General features: G+C 42.7%; 2 protein-coding genes across 3 annotated transcripts in view; both read right to left on the bottom strand.

Moving 5' to 3' along the window:
- The window catches only part of DDC (dopa decarboxylase), an 89,390-nt gene that overhangs the window by 44,369 nt on the left and 24,517 nt on the right, over positions 1-20,504 (bottom strand). For both annotated transcript variants that reach the window (XM_060781516.2, XM_060781517.2), the window contains exons 4-5: positions 17,157-17,276; positions 11,049-11,183 (exon numbers count right to left, since the gene is read on the bottom strand). In XM_060781516.2, the coding sequence (XP_060637499.2) occupies positions 11,049-11,183; positions 17,157-17,276 (255 nt within the window). The remainder of the gene's footprint in view (positions 1-11,048; positions 11,184-17,156; positions 17,277-20,504) is intronic.
- Positions 1-20,504, bottom strand: part of LOC132778501 (aromatic-L-amino-acid decarboxylase-like) — a 167,920-nt gene that overhangs the window by 122,901 nt on the left and 24,515 nt on the right. The gene's annotated exons all lie outside the window — the stretch shown is intronic.

Genomic DNA, 20,504 nt, shown 5'->3' with positions numbered 1-20,504 from the left:
TTTGAGCAGGGCTCCTCAAATTTTCTCAGCAGTGGGCCGGTTCACAGTCCATTAGACTGTTGGGGGGCCAACCTATGGTTCCTTAAAAAAGCATTAATTCCTATACACACTGTACATATATTATTTGTATGTATATGTGTGTGTGTGTATTGTTTTATTGCTTGTTTTAATATTGCTTTAACTGTTTTTGATTTGCTTTAGGTTGTGTATTGTTATGTTATGTTTTAAGGCCTTGGCCTTTGTAAGCCGCATCGAGTCCTTCGGGAGATGCTAGCAGGGTACAAATAAAGATAATAATAATAATAATAATAATAATAATAATAATAATAATAGAGGGATTACAACAGGATAAGTTACCATTAGGATCCAGAACAAAGATTTTCTTTGGCCTTTCCCCGGTAAATTGTAAATTGTCCATCCCATTGAAAAGGCCCCAAAGAGCTATCATCGAATCAAAGCGTTGGAAGAGACCTCATGGGCCATCCAGTCCAACCCCCTGCCAAGAAGCAGGAATATTGCATTCAAATCACCCCTGACAGATGGCCATCCAGCCTCTGTTTTAAAGCCTCCAAAGAAGGAGTCTCCACCACACTCTGGGGCAGAGAGTTCCACTGCTGAACAGCTCTCATAGTCATGAAGTTCTTCCTCATGTTCAGATGGAATCTCCTCTCTTGTAGTTTGAAGCCATTGTTCCGCGTCCTAGTCTCCAGGGAAGCAGAAAACAAGCTTGCTCCCTCCTCCCTGTGGCTTCCTCTCACATATTTATATATGGCTATCATATCTCCTCTCAGTCTTCTCTTCTTCAGGCTAAACATGCCCAGCTCCTTAAGCCGCTCCTCATAGGGCTTGTTCTCCAGACCCTTGATCATTTTATTCGCCCTCTTCTAGACACATTACAGCTTGTCAATATCTCTCTTGAATTGTGGTGCCCAGAATTGGACACAATATTCCAGGTGTGGTCTAACCAAAGTGGAATAGAGGGGTAGCATTACTTCCCTAGATCTAGACACTATGCTCCTATTGATGCTGGCCAAAATCCCATTGGCTTTTTTTGCCGCCACATCACACTGTTGATGGCGGCCGGGGGGGGGGGGGAGGGCAGGATATAGGATCAGGTTCAATGAGAATGGGGCAGAGTGAGAGGCAGCCATTTCTTCAGATAGGATCTTTTCCAATGGAACATTAAGCCAAGCAGAAAAACAGCCAGGTACACATGACTGGTCTCCACTAGCCCAGTTTCTACAAGCAGGGAAACATACCCTGAATTAAGATCACAAGTGCATGTGTTGGGGAATTACAAACATATAGTGCATTAAACAAAAGTTTAAAATCTCATTTCATCTTTTAAAACAAGTATATCACTTCCATATTTAATTGAGGCTAAAACAAATGATAGTAGTTTTCCACCATGTTTTATAGATATTGTTCTTCCACAACAATGTAAGCACAATTATTTGCTATACAGCAACATTGACTTTGCAACAACTTTGCAAATGAATTCAGACAAATGAATGCACTGGGATTGTGGCGCAGCTGGCTGAGTGTCAGCTGCATTAAGATCACTCTGACTAAAGGTCATGAGTTCGAAGCCAGCCCGGGTTGGAGTGAGTTTCCAACCAATTGTGTGTAGCCTGTTGTCGACCTTTGCAACCCGAAAGACAGTTGCATCTGTCAAGTAGGAAAATAAGGTACCACCTTAAGTGTGGGAAGGCTAAATTAACTGATTTATGAGGCCATAAAGAAGACTCCAGCAAAGCATTCCAGCGAGGAAGCATGCGGGGAATGCGGAAGTGCTTCATCAGCGTCGCAGATGGAGGATGAAAGCGACAGTTCCCCTGGCGGCCAGAAAAAGTTAAATAGCCTCTGTGTATGTCTGTATATGGTTGTATGTCAAAAATTGGCATTGAATGTTTGCCATATATGTGTACAATGTAACCCGCCCTGAATCCCCTGCGGGGTGAGAAGGGCGGAATATAAAAGCTGTAAATAAATAAATAAATAACCTGTTCTTACTTTATTGACACATTCTGATTATAGAAAATATCTCTATGTGCATATATATTAATATCATATTCTGTTGCCAGACTGTATTTTTATGTGGATACATACTTCTTATAGTGTTTCTGTACAAACTACACTGCTGTTGTTTTCTTAACTCAACTACACTTCAAAGTAAAAAGGGTAAAATGGCCTAATGCGTCTTGTTTGTCATTTCGTATTCCAGCTACATGCTTGAGTTGGACTTCCTTTCTTTCTATCACTGAGTCACTCCATTGTGAAAGGAGAAAGTACACAGTACACAATAGTGGAAGGAATCACAGGTTCCGCCACTAAATTCTTTGAAAGGTCAGAAACATCTTAAGGCAAATCCTTGTGCAGACAGAAAAATCCCATGACCTTCAACAGATAGGGAGGGCTGTCATTATTCATCGAGGATCAGACATTTACCATTCAAAGTGGAGAAGGGGGAGAGAGAGCCAGGAAGAGGTATACAGTTGATTCAGAATTGTGGCTGAGACTGCATAGTGAGTATTCAAAGGCTATAAAGAATGAAGCAAATCTTCTTGTCTCACATAAGTGTACTATTTTATGATCTTACATACTTCCTTATATCCTGTTGCCCTTCATGCACACGCTAGATCTGAAAAATACTAAGAAGATTTTTCATTCTTTATTTGGATTTGAGGGGGAATAAAGACCAGATAAATTGTAACATTTATTTATAGTAATACTAGCCATCCCCTGCCACATGTTTCTGTGGCCCAGTCTGGTGATCTGGGAAATAATGAGATAGTGTTGGTTTCTTGTTGTTAATTCGTTCAGTCGTTTCCAACTCTTTGTGACCTCATGGACCAGCTCACCAAGGTAAGGAGATCATATGCTATTCCAGCATTCTGGAATAGCAACATGGAGGGTGAGGTGATGGTCTAGCAGGGTCAATGCGGCCTTAATCTGGTTTTGTTGTTCATTCGTTCAGTCGTTTCAGACTTTTGGACCAGCCCACATCAGAGCTCCCTGTTGGCCGTCACCACCCCCAGCTCCTTCAAGGTCAATCCAGTCACTTCAAGGATGTCATCCATCCATCTTGCCCTTGGTCAGCCCAACTTCCTTTTTCCTTAAATTTTCCCCAGCATCATTGTCTTCTCTAAGCTTTCCTGTCTCCTCATTATGTGGCCAAAGTACTTCATCTTTGCCTCTAATATCCTTCTCTCCAATGAGCAATCAGGCTTTATTTCCTGAAGTATGGACTGGTTGGATCTTCTGGCAGTCCAAGGCACTCTCAGAACTTTCCTCTAACACCACAGTTCAAAAGTATTTATCTTCCTTCGCTCAGCCTTCCCTATGGTCCAGCTTTCATCACCATAGGTGACTTTGGGGAATACCATTTGCGAGGAGGTGATCAGAGTGGAGAGAAAGCACACGCTGCTGTCGTGTGACAGGAGAGTAGAGGGAGATTTATTGTTTACTTCTCTGAATTCTGCCACCAACTGGTATAGTGGAGGCCAATTGTTATATGTAATCAATGGTAAGTGCCACCAACGTGAGATATGAGGTATTACTGTGAGATATGGCAATACAGACGCAGAATGGATGGAGATGAGACTGTCTCCAACAAAAGATAACTGGTTTATTGAGAACAAAGCATGTGGTTACAAGTTGTAACTTAATTTATAGAACTTTGAATAATACTTGGTTAGTTAAACATTTCACTCTTCCAGGTTATTTATTATTTATTATTTTATTATTTGCACTTATTGACCGCCACTCTCAGCCCGAAGGCGACTCGTGGCGGTGTACAGAACATAGAACATAAAGACAACAGTTACAGTAAATCAGGATCATAACACACAACTTACTAACACACAGCTAATTAAACTAAAAATCCGCTTCGTCTTGTTTGGGTCATAATCAGTCTCATCGTCATAGTTCATTCCGGTGGTCATTCCGAACATAGCACTTACTTGAAGGCCTTTCCGAAGAGCCAGGTTTTCAGGCCCTTACGGAAGGCCATGAGGGAGGGCGCCTGTCTAATTTCGGCAGGGAGGGAGTTCCACAGCCGGGGGGCCACCACCGAGAAGGCCCGCTCTCTAGTCCCCGCCAAGCGTGCCTGTGAGGCAGGCGGGACCGAGAGGAGGGCCTCCCCGGATGATCTCAAGGTCCTCGTGGGCTGGTAGGCCGAGATGCGGTACTCAAGGTATTTTGGGCCGGAACCGTTTAGGGCTTTGTAGGTTAGCACCAGCACCTTGAATTGGGCCCGGTAGCTAATCGGCAGCCAGTGAAGCTGGGACAGCAAGGGCGTTGTGCGCTCCCTGCGTCCCGCTCCAGTTAACAACATGGCTGCCGCGCGCTGGACTAGCTGGAGCTTCCGGGCCGTCTTCAGGGGCAGCCCCACGTAGAGAGCGTTGCAGTAGTCGAGGCGGGATGTGACCAAAGCGTGTACCACCGTGGCCAAGTCAGGTTACACAGTATCTCACTGAGGTGAAGCTCTTATTACTAAACAATGTTTCAGTACAGGACTATCTTCCCTATTTGATCTTTCCTTGATCAAATAAATTAACAAGCTTATCTTTTAGCCTTTCCCTTGACTAAAGAAAATTGGCTATGTTTCTCCTTTCAGCCTCCTTAGACTGAGAAACCTCCAGTAGCTATTCAGGCTTCCCAAAGCCACAATTCTTTGCTTCACACTTCATTCTCCCACTCTACTCTTCACTTCCCCTCTTTTACTCCTCTCGGGTACAAAATCAACTCCTAACTGACTCTCCAACTGTCTGTTTTTCAAAACTCTCTCCACTTGGCTCCTCCCACTTCTCCTTCTGCCAGCTTGCCTTGGTCTCCATGGTAATGCTGACTGAGGTTCTCTGAAATAGGCTGCTCCAGTGTTACTGTAGCTAACCCAAACACATATATATACAGTTTAAAACATGCAAAGTATTAATAACTTCTGCACACCATTACTTTAACTATGCAGATCTTTGTTGCCAGTATGATGTCTCTACTCTTCACTATTTTGCTCTCCTCCCAAGAAGTAAGCGTCTCCTGATTTCCTGGCTGCAGTCTGTGTCTGCAGTAATCTTTGCCTCCATATTTTCTCCTTCTATTTCTCAGTTGTATATATATATGTAATTTCTTTATGCTTGTGGGTAAACAGTGCTTCTTGTTGTTTCTTTGTCAGTATTGATGTGGAGATTGTTTGCTTTCCTTCAACCCCCAGCGTACCATCACACCATTTGTGTGATTCACACAGACCACGAAGAAGCTCTCTTGGCCACTTGTATGTTGCTGATAGCAACACTCACTTTTATGAAAAGCATAGCAATGAAATAGTTTCTTCTAATATATCATCAAGTCTAGTGGTGAATTTCTGCAGTTAAATGCTGATTGCTTTTTTTTTTAAAGGGTGCGTGGCTACTTTTAAAACTGGAAAATCAAAAGCTGAAAAAATGATTATTTTTAAAAAGAAAATCCGAATTTTGAAGATTAAAAGAACCTGTTTTTGCCATGCCTTTGACATTTAGAAAATAAAATGTCATCTTGGATTCCTCTAGCAGAATTAGCACTCTGAAAAAAAAAGTAAAATGTTGCTTTTCATTTAAGTTCAAAGCTCTTCCGAATCTTGCCCTCTATAGAGGTAGCTATTAAATGTTAATCACATTGTGGAAATGCGATTGCTTTGGCACAAGCAAAAGGCCAATTTACTTTACATGTTTTTGGATAGCGAGGATGATTTAGAAGTTCCTCATTGCCCAATATTGCACTGAGAAATCTCTCTGTAATGTGGGTATTATTTGACTATCTGGCCAACATGTGCACCTCCTCTAAGGGAAAAAAAACTGTTTGAAATCTTATCTCTCCCTTTTAATAAGGTCTGTACAAGTGTATCTGTCTTGGACCTACAATGCTACTTCTCTCTTTTTCTTTCCTATCCAATCTTTTTGAACAGATTATTTCCTTCAATTGTTATATTCTAATCTATTTAACTGAGCCCCCGGTGGCGCAGTGGGTTAAACCCCTGTGCTGGCAGGACTGAACACCGACAGGTCACAGGTTGGAATCCAGGGAGAGGCAGATGAGCTCCTTCTATCAGCTCCAGCTCCTCATGCGGGGACATGAGAGAAGCCTCCCACAAGGATGATAAAAACATCAATTCATCCGGGCATCCCCTGGACAACGTCCTTGCAGACAGCCAATTCTCTCACACCAGAAGCGACTTGCAGTTTCTCAAGTCGCTCCTGACACGACAAAAAAAATCTATTTAACACCTAAAAAGTCATATTTATCTTCCTGGATTAGGATTTATAGCTCAATTTGTTTATTTCCCAAACTCTGCACATCTAAAGTCTTGTTTATTGACATCTTTTAAGCAAATCTTGCTGTATTGTCTTATTGCTTGCTTGCTTTATTGTTGTACTGATTTATTTGTTGGGCTTGGCCTCATGTAAGCTGCCCCGAGTCCCCTTGGGGAGATGGTGGCGGAGTATAAATAAATAAATTATTATTATTATTATTATTATTATTATTATTATTATTATTATGTAGCCAGTAGTCTTTCCTCTAAAAAGTGAAGACCATAGCGAGATGGTGGCAGGGAATAAATTATTATTATTATTATTAATAATAATAATAATTTTTAATTTTTAACTTTTAATTTTTGGTTTTTTGGTTTTTTGGTTTTTTGGTTTTTTGGTTTTTTGGTTTTTGGTTTTTTGGTTTTGGTTTTATTTTTATTTTTATTTTTATTTTTATTTTGCAGTCTTCTCACCTCCATCGAGAGACTCTAGCCGGTTTCCAACAGTAATATCACAAACAGGCCTTAAAAAACATCATATTGCATATTAAACTAAAAACATTAAAATAGCAAAATGCAGTCATATAAGTACAATGGTCAGTTGTCACAATAAAATCGTTGTTCGTCATCATCCATCCATATCACATAATATTGACTCACTCGTGGAATGCCAATTTCCAGAGCCAAGTTTTCACCTGTTTTCTGAACGTCAAGATAGAAGGGGCAGTTCTGATCTCCAGTGGGAGAGAGTTCCAGAACTGAGGGGCCACCACCGAGAAGGCCCTGTCCCTCATCCCCACCAGACACGCTTGTGAGGCTGGTGGGACTGAGAGCAGGGTCCCTCCAGACGATCTTAACAATCTTGATGGTTCATAGGGGAGAATACGTTCGGACAGGTAAACTGGGCCGGAGTTGTTTAGGACTTTATAGGTTAACACCAGCACTTTGAATTGTGCTCGGAAGCTAATTGGCAGCCAGTGGAGCTGGTGCAACAGAGGAGTAGTATGCTTTCCTCTAAAAAGTGAAGACCATAGCCTAAGAAGTCACATTTCTCACAACAACACCATTTTTGTTATTAGTCATTCACTTGCAATATCTTCCTGGCCTTGGGGAGATGGTGGTGGGGTATAAATAAATTGTTGTTGTTGTTGTTATTGTTATTATTATTATTATTATTATTATTATTATTATTATTATTATTATGTTGTAACCAGTAGTCTTTCCTCTAAAAAGTGAAGACCATAGCCTAAGAAGCCACATTTCTCACAACAGCACCATTTTTGTTATTAGTCATTCACTTCCAATATCTTCCCGGCCTTGTGAGATCCTCTATCTTTTACTTTTGAGCTTCATTTCTGCTCACAGCAATTTCAGCAAAGGCTTCTGGAAAAGATCTGCAGATAAGGTGCTCTTCTTCCCAGGGCTCTTCTTCATGGCCCGCTGGCTTAAAGGCCTGCTTACTCATCTAATCCAGCTTCCTTTCTGTTCATGGAGAGTTGACTTAAGGATACTGGAGGAACATATGCAGATTAACTACTCTTCTTCCAAGAGCTCAGGGTGCATCTACACTATAGAATTAACGCAGTTTAACACCAATTTAAGCCATGGCTTAATGCTATGGAATCATGCCCCTTGTACTTTGGTAAGGGACCAGCAGTATTTGACAATGAAGATTAAAGACCTTGAAAAACTACAACTCGCATTATTCCATAGCATTACGCCATGACCTTGTACCCATTACACCCCAATTTCCTGTCTCCAAATTGCTATCTTGCTGCTGATAAAATGCAGTTTGGATACACTGGGTTGTTGTAGATTTTTTCGGTCTGTATGGCCATGTTCTAGAGGCATTTTCTCCTGACGTTTCGCCTGCATCTATGGCAAGCATCCTCAGAGGTAGTGAGGTCTGTTGGAATTAGGAAAATGGGTTTATATATCTGTGGAAAGACCAGGGTGGGACAAAGGACTTTTGTCTGCTGGAGCTAGGTGTGAATGTTTCAACTGACCACTTTGATTAGCATTTAATGGCTTGGAAGTGCCTGGGGGAAGCTTTCTTTGAGAGGTGATTTGATGTGCCTGATTGTTTACTCTCTGTTGTTTTGCTGTTGTAATTTTTGAGTTTTTTAATATTGGTAGCCAAATTTTGTTCATTTTCATAGTTTCTTCCTTTCTGTTGAAATTGTCCACATGCTTGTAGATTTCAGTGGCTTCTCTGTGTAGCCTGACATGGTGGTTGTGAGAGTGGTCCAGCATTTCTGTGTTCTCAGATAATATGCTATGTCCAGGTTGCTTCATCAGGTGCTCTGCTATGGCTGACTTCTCTGGTTGAAGTAGTCTGCAGTACCTTTCATGTTCCTTGATTCGTGTTTGGACAATGCTACGTTTGGTGGTCCCTATGTAGACTTGTCCACAGCTGCGTGGAATACGGTAGACTCCTGCAGAAGTGAGAGGATCCCTCTTGTCCTTTGCTGAACGTAGCATTTGTTGGATTTTCTTGGTGGGTCTGTAGGTGGTTTGTATGTTGTGTTTCCTAATCAGCTTCCCTGTGCGGTCAGTGGTTCCCTTGATGTATGGCAAGAACACTTTTCCTCTGGGTGGATCATCATCTTTACTCTCGTGGCTTGTTCTTGGTCTTGCAACTCTTCTGATGTCTGAGGTGGAGTATCCATTGGCCTGTAGAGCCCAGTTTGGGTGGTTCAGCTCATCTTGGATACAAATTTTTGGCACAATTAATGGAAACAGGGTGGCAATGCCTAGGAGGAAACTACTACAGAACTTCAATATGAGGTGTCTTCTGGATTGGAACCCTGGAGCTCCATTTTCTTGAGAAAAAGGGAAATTTAAACACTACTATTGCAAAGCAAGTTGGCCATAATGCGCAGTTTGCTTTTCAAAGGTATGCATCCTTCAGAATGAATGAAAAAGCAAACTGGTGGATGAAATGCATTGGCCAGAATCCAAGGGTGTACCTAAGATGGATCATGTTGCTTCCTTCATCTTATTTATTTGTTTGTTTGTTTACAGCATTTATATTCTGTCCTTCTCACCCCGCAGGGGACTCAGGGCGGATTACAATGTACATATACATGGCAAACAGTCAATGCCATAGACACACAACGTATATAGAGAGACACAAGGGCTACTTAACATTCCAGCTTTTGATGAAGGTATTCTGGCCATCAGGGGAGCTGTCACTTCACCGTCCATTTGTGACACTGAGGAAGTACTTCCTCATTCTTTGCATGCTTGCTGAAGATTTTTATGGTGTTGTAAATTAGTTAAAATAGCCTCCCTGCATATGGGGTACCTACATTTGACAGATGCAACTGTCTTTCGGGCTGCAAAATTGGTCAGAAGCTCACTCCGACCCAGGCTGGCTTCGAACTCATGACCTTTGGGTCAGTAGTGATCTTAATGCAGCTGACTCCCAGCCAGCTGCGCCACATCTGTAACCATATCTCCCAACCCCACCCCACTAAAACAAAAACCCTGCCCTAGAGTGCTGAGGAAACATCTGTATCAGGTTTTTGCGATCATGGAGGACCTAACTGGCATCCTGATTCTACTAGTGCTATGTACCAAACAGACCGTCAGCTCTTGGTCTTTATATCATAGCGGACCCTGAGTATGCATTGTTTATGCATTATTTTTATTTTATTTGTTTATTATTCGAACTTATATGCCGCCACTCCCCTGGGGCTCGGAGCGGCTTACAAGAACAGGCTAAAATCTAACACAATTTAAAACAATTTAAAAACAGCAATATCAAAAATCAAAGGCCTGTCAAAACAGGTATGTCTTACATGCCCTGCGGAAAGCTGATAAGTCCCACAAGGCACGGACTTCAGGTGGCAGAGTATTCCAGAGTGATGGTGCCACTGCTGTAAAGGCTCTGCGTCTGGTTGCTGTTAGACGCAAGGTCTTGACACTGGGAATTTCCAATAGATCTTGGTCCTCAGAACGGAGGGATCTCTGGGGTTGGTAGGGGGTGAGGCGGTCCCTCAGGTACAACGGTCCCAGACCATGCAAGGCCTTAAAGGTGAGTACCATCACTTTGAAAGTGATCCGGTGCTCAATTGGTAACCAGTGCAGCTGTAGTAAGATTGGTGTTATGTGGCATCTCATCGGAATTCCAGCAAGAAGCCGAGCAGCTGCATTTTGTACCAATTTGAGCTTCCAGATCACCAACAGAGGAAGGCCAATGTAGAGGGTATTACAGTAGTCCAGTCTTGAGATGACCATAGCCTGGATCACCGTAGCTACGTTGTCCCTGGACAGGTAGGGAGCCAGCCGTCTAGCCTGCCGCAGATTTTAAAAGGCGGTTGTTCTAACGGTGGAGACCTGGGCCTCCATCGTCAGCAGAGGGTCCAAATGGACTCCCAGACTCTTTACCAATGATGACAGGCATAGCACCTCGCCATCCAGGGTAAGCAGCTGGATATCCCCACTGCCCGATTGACCCAGCCATAGGATCTCCGTCTTTGCTGGATTCACCCTCAACCTGCTGGCACACAGCCATCAAGTAACGACCTCGAGGCACTGATGGAAATAATCGGGTACAGAGTCCAGTCAGCCTTCCATCTTCAGCACTAGCTGAGTGTCATCAGCGTACTGGTAACACTCAAGCCCAAAACCTCGAACCAGCTGAGCAAGTGGTCGCATATAGATGTTAAACAACAGGGGGGAGAGAATGGCTCCCTGAGGAACCACACAAGATAGAGGGACATCGGTCCACACTATAGTTTCCTTGGTCAGTACTCACTTGTTCAGAAGTATAGGCCACTAGTTTGCCGATGACATCTTCTGGAGTCAGCTTCTCATTTTCTGATAGGACACGATGGATGGTTTTGGTGCGAGCTGCAAGCATTGCAACTAAGGTAGCCTCACTGGCAGTGCCCTGTTGGGAAGAAGACACAGATTCATTTGGTGTCACGCACTGGGCCTGTAATAATTGCCTTTTGAAATAGGACGTGCACCTTGTACCCAGCGGAAAGCCAGGGCACCACGAAAGAGGCCCTCAAGGATTTTCCTGAAGAAATGGTCTTTAGTTAGTTTGATTATTGAACAAATTAAACAGATATTTCTCAAATCTTCAATGAGTCGAACAAATGCTTCAAGGCTTTAAATCAACTGGTGGCTTTCTTCATCTTGTCCACAAGGGACAGGCAACTGTCCTCATTAATTGTTCTTATACTTTGAGAGGAAAACTCTTTTTTAACCTCTCCCAGGCTGTCTGTTATCTAAGTTTTGTTGGTGTGGGATCTACTACCGATTCCAAGCTACCAAGTAAACCTACCAGACAAAGCTTGTAGATTCTCCAGCTGGAGTTCTTTGGGTCTGTAAAGCTGTTTTCCCTCTGGAATTTCTTTAAGACTTTAGGGCTGTTTCCCTCAGATGCTGTAAGGCTGAGAGGCTGCAAGCTCCCAGCCAGAGCTTTGGGAATCTTCCCCCGAAATGTCTTAAGAAATGAAGCTTTTCTGCAGGTGAAGCTTGTCCACGTCCTCAAACTTAGCTTTCTTCACTAAGACTAACTAAAAATGCCCCCCTCTTCCCTTCCCATCTCTCTGGGAGAAGGGGCGGATCCAAACTTAACAATGATAGACAGGTGGCTTGCCCTATGACTGCAAACCAAAGGAAGCCACCTTTTTGCAGAATCCCTGAAACTTTGGAATGCATGCAAACACTTAATAGAAAGAAAATAAAGTTGGAGCTCCTGGTACAGACATACCAGCACATTTGGACAATGCCATCCAGCAAAAATAATGTTCCCAACTAGTCACGAAAGCCTGTTTCAATGGTTAGTTCTTACACAACACATAAATTGTTCATTTTACTTTCCTTGCACTTTAAGAAAAAATGTTATTATGGTGACGAGGGTGCAGAAATATTGATAAGTAATGCGGCATCAGTCACCCCAATATGACATTTTCTTTCATCGCTGCATTTTCTTTCCAAGTATCATCTTTGAGGCAACAAGAGCCTGTTTCATATTGATTTAGCCTTTCTAAGGTAATTCAGCATCCATCTCCACAGGACACATCCATAATATTTATCTGGTCTTGCAGCAAGGAATGATTGGAAATCCAATAGAAAGCCCACTTTTGTTATGTCCTTCCTTCCATTTATTACTGCTGTGACCAAAAGGTGACAGGATCAGCTCCACAAATTACTGGCAGCGGCAGAGACAGCATCTTCCAAAATTATAGGCAATCCAGAACTGCCAATTGAAAATGTCAGCAACTCCATTTTGTAAACAGACATAATTGCTCAGCAACAGCAACACATTTTTCAAGCAATTGCAAGAAGTAAAAAGGACAATTTCAACCCACATAAGGAAGTACCTTACTGACATAAGGCTTCACTACCTAACAGAGGTTCAGAGAGGTTTATTTCAATTTCGAAATTGTGAAAGAAGGGTCAAGTTCTGGCAAAGGTCCTTTGTAACCTTCATTCATATTATTATTATTGTTAATAATAATAATAATAATAATAATATAATAATAATAAAACTTTATTTATACCCCGCTACCATCTCCCCAAGGGACTCGGTGCGGCTTACATGAGGCCGAGCCCACAATACATTAGCAAAAAACAACAACAGCAGTAATACGAAACAATAAAATAAAGCTCATAAACAAAAAATAGGCAGTAAAGATCGACAATAACACAATAACATTTAAAAACCAATGGCTGGGCCAAATGTAATAGTTAAAAATTTTAAAATAATGCTGGATAAGATCAGGTGAAATATAACTAGGATAGAATTTCGGAAAAGAATGGGGTGTACAGACAGTTCTGGATCACTAATAAGGTGCAATTAGGGAGTTATTGCTGGGAGTTTCCTTATTCTGGGAAGGCACACTGGAACAACCACGTTTTCAAGCTCCTCCTAAAAATTGCCAAAATTGGGGCGTGCCTGATATCCTTGGGGAGTGAGTTCCAGAGTCAGGGGGCCACCACCGAGAAGACTCTCTCCCTCGTCCCCACTAATCGCGCCTGCGATGGATTTGGGAGCGCGAGTAGGGCCTCTCCAGATGATCGAAAAGATCATGTGGGTTTGTACACAGAAATGCGGTCACGCAGGTAGGCAGGTCCCAAACCGTTCAGGGCTTTGTAGATAAGAACCTGCACCTTAAATTGGGACCGAAGATGAAGGGCAGCCAATGGAGCTCCTTAAACAGGAAGGTTGACCGCTCCCTGTAAGGAGCCCCAGTTAACAACCTGGCCGCCACTCGTTGGACCAATTGAAATTTCCAGGCCGTTTTCAAGGGCAGCCCCACATAGAGTGCATTACAGTAGTCTAATCTGGAGGTGACTAAGGCATGTTTTCAAGTTTAGTCAGATCTGTTTTCAAGTTTAGTCAGACCATCTTAGAGATAGCTGAACACCATACAAGAAAGTGACAATAAGAAGAAATAAACATTCAAGAGCCTTAGTTTAGCCAAAACTGTGTCTATCTCTCAAAGACTTTACCTCTCCTCATAAAGATTTTGTAGTGAGATTCAGGAAGAGAGAAAGTCTTAAATTCTTGTTAGTTAATAAATTTTTTTTTGGTTCAACTATATAGTCTCCGATCTGTTCCCTGCACAGCCTGTTCACCTTCCAAGTAGTTAAGATAGCATGGGGGCAGAACAGCCGGGGTCTTTAAACTTTTAAAGCAGTGGGCCACTTCATGGTCTCTCAGAGTTGGAGGACTAGACTAGAGTGTGTTCTTGCTGTTGTGTGCCTTCAAGTTGTTTCAGACTTAGGGTGACCTAATGCAACCCGACCACAGAGTTTTCTTGTCAAGATTTAGTCAAAAGAAAGTTGCCTTTGTATTCATCTGAGGCTGAGAGAGTGTGACTTGGCTAAAGTCACCTGGTAGATTGAGAGTCACAGTCTGAGGTTCAAATCACTATGCCACACTTTCTGCATTCCTTCCCTCTCTTTTTCCTACTCATCTGTCTTTCTACCTTTCTTCTTTTCCTTTACTCTCTACTTTTCTTTCTTGCTTTTGTACTTCCATCTCTTTTTCCAACCTCCTTTTCTTTTGTATGTTTGTTTCTTTCTCCCTTCCTTCCCCCCTCTGTTTTGGAGGGAAGGTAAATAGCCTGGAAATGATTTCTCTCCATTTATGGGGAACAGGGAGAGGAAAGGAAAGGGGATCTAAGAAGCAAGAGGAAGTGGAGAAGATTCCATCAATTTTGGAGGGGGATGGAGGAAAGGAAAAGAGAGTTAAGGAGTGAGAAGAGGGTAGTGGTAACGGAAGGGTGCAAATGGTGGTGGTAGTCTGAAGTTTAGAGCAGGGGCCAGGAAAATGACTAGGGGACCAGATCCGGCCCATGGGCCTTAGTTTGGGGACCCCTGATATAAGGGTTTTGCTTATATAGAATCATAGAGTTGGAAGGTTCTTCAAGGGTCATCTAGTCAAATCCCCGGCCATGCAAGAATATACAATTAAAACACTCTTGGGAGAAACCAAGCCTTCTAAAGTATGATTGTGGAGAATTAGATATGTTTAACTTGAAGAATACAAGGCTGAGAGATGATATGATTGTTGTTGTTGTTCATTTGTTCAGTCGTCTCCGACTCTTCGTGACCTCATGGACCAGCCCACGCCAGAGCTCCCTGTCGGCCGTCACCACCCCCAGCTCCTTTAACGTCAGTTCAGTCACTTCAAGGATGCCATCCATCCATCTTGCCCTTGGTCGGCCCCTCTTCCTTTTGCCTTCCACTTTCCCCAGCATAATTGTCTTCTCTAGGCTTTCCTGTCTCCTCATGATGTGGCCAAAGTACTTCAACTTTGTCTCTAGTATCCTTCCCTCCAGTGAGCAGCCGGGCTTTATTTCCTGGAGGATGGACTGGTTGGATCTTCTCGCAGTCCAAGGCACTCTCAGAACTTTCCTCCAACACCACAGCTCAAAAGCATCGATCTTCCTTCGCTCAGCCTTCCCTAAGGTTCAGCTCTCACATCCGTAGGTTACTACAGGGAATACCATGGCTTTGACTAGGCGGATCTTTGTTGCCAGTGTGATGTCTCTACTCTTTACTATTTTATCGAGATTGGACATTGCTCTCCTCCCAAGAAGTAAGCGTCTTCTGATTTCCTGGCCACAGTCTGCATCTGCAGTAATCTTTGCACCTAGAAATACAAAGTCTGTCACGGCCTCCACATTTTCTCCCTCTATTTCTCAGTTGTCAATCATTCTTGTTGCCATAATCTTGGGGTTTTTTTATGTTTAGCTGCCACCCGGCTTTTGCGCTTTCTTCTTTCACCTTGATTAGAAGGCTCCTCAGCTCCTCCTCGCTTTCGGCCATCAGAGTGGTGTCATCTGCATATCTGAGGTTGTGAATGTTTCTTCCAGCAATGTTCACCCCAGCCTTGCATTCATCAAGCCCTGCACATCGCATGATGTGTTCTGCATACAAGTTGAATAGGTTGGGTGAGAAGATACAACCCTGTCATACGCCTTTTCCAATCTTGAACCAGTCTGTTGTTCCGTGGTCAGTTCTTACTGTTGCGACTTGGTCCCTGTACAGATTCCTCAGGAGAGAGACAAGGTGGCTTGGGATGCCCATCCCACCAAGAACTTGCCACAATTTATTATGATCCACACAGTCAAAGGCTTTAGAATAGTCAATGAAGCAGAAATAGATGTTTTTCTGAAACTCCCTGCCTTTCTCCATTATCCAGCGGATATTGGCAATCTGGTCTCTCGTTCCTCTGCCTTTTCTAAACCAGGCTTGATGACATGATAGCTATCTTGAAATATCTGAAGGAGTAAATGTAGAAGATGGAAGCAGCTTGTTTTTGCTGCTCCTAAAAGAAAAGAGATTCTTCAATTCTATCATTCCTGATGCTCTCCTTTCAAAACAAACCCGGCAACACTAAGACAAGGACAGCAACAAAGGCCAGCAGCATCCTGGAATAGACAAGTCAAGCGTATTGACCACACTGGTGGCACTGGGGAGGCTTTCTAGGGTCTTGACAGGATAGCTGGGCAATGATACAAAGAAGTAAAGTTGTGCAAGTATTAAATTTTTTTTTTTCAAAAATCAAGGCTCAAATAAAAGGTGTGTATTCTAACCCCCGGTGGCGCAGTGGGTTAAAGCACTGAGCTGCTGAGCTTGTTGATCGAAAGGTCGCAGGTTCGATTCCAGGGAGCGGCGTGAGCTTCCGCTGTCAGCCCTAGCTTCTGCCAACCTAGCAGTTCAAAAACATGCAAATGTGAGTAGATCAATAGGTACCGCTCCAGAGGGAAGGTAACGGCGCTCCATGCAGTCATGCCGGCCACATGACCTTGGAGGTGTCTATGGACAACGCTGGCTCTTTGGCTTAGAAATGGAGATGAGCACCACACCCCAGAGTCAGACATGACTGGACTTAATGTCAGGGGGACTACCTTTACCTTTACCTATTCTAGAGTCTGAGAAGACAGGAAAGCTTAGAGAAGACAATTATACTGGGGAAAATGGAAGGAAAAAGGAAGAGGGGCCGACCAAGAGCAAGATGGATGGATGGCATCCTTGAAGTGACTGGCTTGACCTTGAAGGAGCTGGGGTGGTGACAGCCGACATGGGCTGGTTCATGAGGTCATAAAGAGTCGGAAGCAACTGAACGAATGAACAACAACAACATCCTCAAATCAAAAATACCTTTCCCCTTTAAATGGAGTGTCAAAATTGGGCTGTGTCTTACAATCAATAGCAAAATACGAGACTTGCTTTTTCCATGAGGAGGTTGCTGTTTTGACTGAATAAGTACAAGCTGGTGAAAAGATGTCTCAAAAGTAGAAGGAATTGAAATGATATTATTATGGACAATTCTTTTGAACATACATGTTACTTTGATTGCAGCATATACCAACAAATAACTAAGTGAAAAGCTTACCTGGATGACTCCACCCCCCTGACCATTCTTCTCAGCCAAAAACTTTGGTGGCAAATCGATCATCTTGCCGAGCCAATCCAGCACAACTGTTTCCAGTTCTGTACATACTGGACTTGAAGCCTAGGTAGAGAAAGAAACCAACAAATTGAGTAAAAGAATATATTGCTTACTCAAAGAATATGGTGCTTACTTTTAAAACCCACAAATGGTACAACAATATCCCTCTTTCTGCCTCTGGTACCTCTTATATTTGTTAAAGAAGTAATGTTCAAGAATGTAGCTGAGCGTAATGTACCCAAAATACAAAAACTCATGTTGGAGATGTAAAGAGCAACCTGGAACCTACTTCCACATGTGGTGGACGTGCCCGGTGGTGAACAAATATTGGCAAGCCATACAGAGAGAGGTGCAAAAGATATTAAAGAAAAAATTTCCCAGAAAGCCGGAGTATTTCTTACTTAATCTAACAGACGAAGATCTAAAACTGAATAGTAATGAAGATATTCTGTTCACATATATATCCACGGCAGCTCGAATTACACTGGCAAGACACTGGAAAGATGAACTTATCCCCAAAATCGAAGAATGGATGGATAAATTAACAGAAATAAGGGATATGGACAGGCTAACTTTCCTGCTGAAAAACTGTTCAGGAAAAGCAATAAAACAGACAGACTGGACTGCCTTTGAGGAGTATGAAAAAAGTAAAGCTGAAGGATAAAACGTCTGTGAATGGAAAAGGGGAGATGCTAATAGGTTTGTCATTTATGTGCGGAGGAAAAGTGAAACAGGTGATCCCTAAGAGGACCACCGGATAATATAGGAAGATATCTCTGTCTGGAAACTAAATGGAGGTCAAAAGTATTTTAACTAGAGTAAATGTGTATGTAGTTTGAGGTTGACGTATGTATGGTAAGGTACAACGGTGGAGGGAATTTGTTTGGGTAGGAATGTAATGTAGGCATTGTGTGTAATTGTGCGCTTATGAAGGTAATGTAATGTACTGTATGTATTGTGTGTCTATCCCCTCTGTTCTGCTCCCTTCCCTGTCCTACCCCCCCTTGCCCTTCCACCCCCCCCTACTATCTCTATCTTCCCCTTTCATGTTATTTATTAGCAAAATTTAATAAAGATTATTTTTTTTTAAAAAAGAATGTAGCTATAGCATTAACTGATGTGCACCTGTAATTTTCATGGTACTGGGAAAGCAAGAAGCTATACACATTGTAGCATTGGAGCTGAGGAGACTTTTTAAAATTTTTAATTGAATTTTATAATCATAATCATCACAACAGTACTTCCTTTTTTAACATTTGCCTTCCAAATCTTCTTATATTTTTCCCTCCCTCTCAAGCTGAGGAGAAATGTTAAAAGTACACTTAGGCAAGAAAAATGTAATGCACTGATAAAGAATGAGTGATATCTAGCTTGAAAACAGTAAGTTGCAGCACAAATAATTAGTAAATCAAAAGAAGGGACTGAAGAAAAGCAGCTATCCAGTATACAAAACTTTTTTAAGAATAAGGTGACAGAAATAACAAATTGACAGAAATAACTGAAGAGAGTTGAGATATGTTAGGCGTCTTCATGGACAACAAGTTAAACATGAGCCTACAATGTGATGTGGCAGCTGAAAAAGCTAATGGGATTTTGGGCTGCATAAATAGGAGTCTTGTGTCTAGATCCAGAGAAGTCATGCTACCCTTCTATTCTGCCTTGGTCAGACCAGACCTGGAATACTGTGTCCCATTTTGGACACTGCAATTGAAGGGAGATGTAGACAAGCTGGAATGTGTCCAGAGGAAGGCAACTAAAACGATCAAGAGTCTGGAGAACAATCCCTAAGAGGAGTGGGTTTAAAGAGGTGGGCATGCTTAGCCTGCAGAAGAGAAGGCTGAGAGGAGACATGATGGTCAGAGGTGGCTGAAGCAATAGGCAAGATACGCATTTGCGTATAGCGCGAATCCCCGAGTGGTGGTCTTGAGGCACCCCCGATTGTTTGGGAATTGCTCCTATCCTCCGTTGCTGTTGCTCCTGTCTTCCTTTGTTGGCTCCCTCCTTCTCTTCCCCCTCCTTCCCCATTCTCTTTTCCTCCTTCTGTCTTTCTTTTCTTTTTTTAAAGGGAAGGCATTCTTTCTGAAAGAACCAGGATGGTGCCAGCCAGCTCAGGCTTCACAGATGGCTGTGGTGAGACACAACCAGTGCCTTGGAGAGTGGAGGGAGTTTGAGAAGGCGGGAGAGAGGGAGAAAGGGGGCAGGGCCTTTCTTCCAAAGGAAAGGAGCAAGCGCATGGACACCCATGCATGGGAAGGGGGTGCGTGCATTTTGCTGTCATTGAGGAAGGAAAGGAGAAGGCTCTTGCTTTAAGCCCCTTCATTTCCAAAAGTCAAAACCCATCACTATTCCTTCCACATATAAACCAAGCCCTGCCTTGTTTCTTTTTTCAAAGCTGGGGAAAGAATGCTGTGATTGTTGGATTGCTGTGAGCTTTCCGGGCTGTCTGGCCATGTTCCAGAAGCATTCTCTCCTGATGTTTCACCTGCATCTATGGCAGGCATCTTCAGGGCCCTTCCACATAGCCGTATAACCCAAAATATCAAGGGGGGAAACCCCACAATATGCGCTTTGAATTGGGATATCTGAGTCTACCAATAGAACATTGAATCTCTTACAAGATACTGATCCTGACATTTAGAGCTCAAAATGGCCAAGGACCTTTATATCTTAGGGACTGCCTCATTCCTTTTCTCCATCAGTGGTCACCTCGATCCACCCAAGAAAATCTCCTATACATACTGGGCCCTAGGGAGGTATACCTGGAAGCTACAAGGCGTAGTTTTTCGACCTATGCTTCAATTCTGTGGAACTCATTGCCTCCATACATTAGAGCAATGCCAGAGTTGTGACCTTTTGTAAAGGCACTCAAGACTTGGCTGTTTGGTTGTGCATTTAAGTAATCAGATCTAATTTGCAAATAGTCACTGTTGAATGTCTTTACGTTGAATGTTTTTATATTGTGTAAATGCTATTTTAGACTGTAAGTCGCTCGGAGCACCTTGGTGAAGAGCGACTAATTAAGAAATAAAGTGAAGTGAAGTGAAGTCTACATTGCCATATATCCCAGTTAAAAGCAGAAAATGTGGGAATTTATTCCGCTGTGTGGAAAGAGCCTCAGAGGTTGTACTTCTCCACAATATTAATCCTAATTTTGGGAAATTTAAGAGGGGAAATCTATTTAAAATCATTCAAGGGAGAATCTGGATTCTATCTGAGAGAGAGATTAGGAGAAAGTCTGATGAATTATTCTAGAGGTGTCGTAATTCAAGGAGAATAACGTCAAGGAAAACC

This window comes from Anolis sagrei, chromosome 6 (assembly GCF_037176765.1).
Source record: "Anolis sagrei isolate rAnoSag1 chromosome 6, rAnoSag1.mat, whole genome shotgun sequence".
Lineage (NCBI taxonomy): Eukaryota > Metazoa > Chordata > Lepidosauria > Squamata > Dactyloidae > Anolis > Anolis sagrei.
This window is presented reverse-complemented; position numbering and strand designations above follow the sequence as displayed.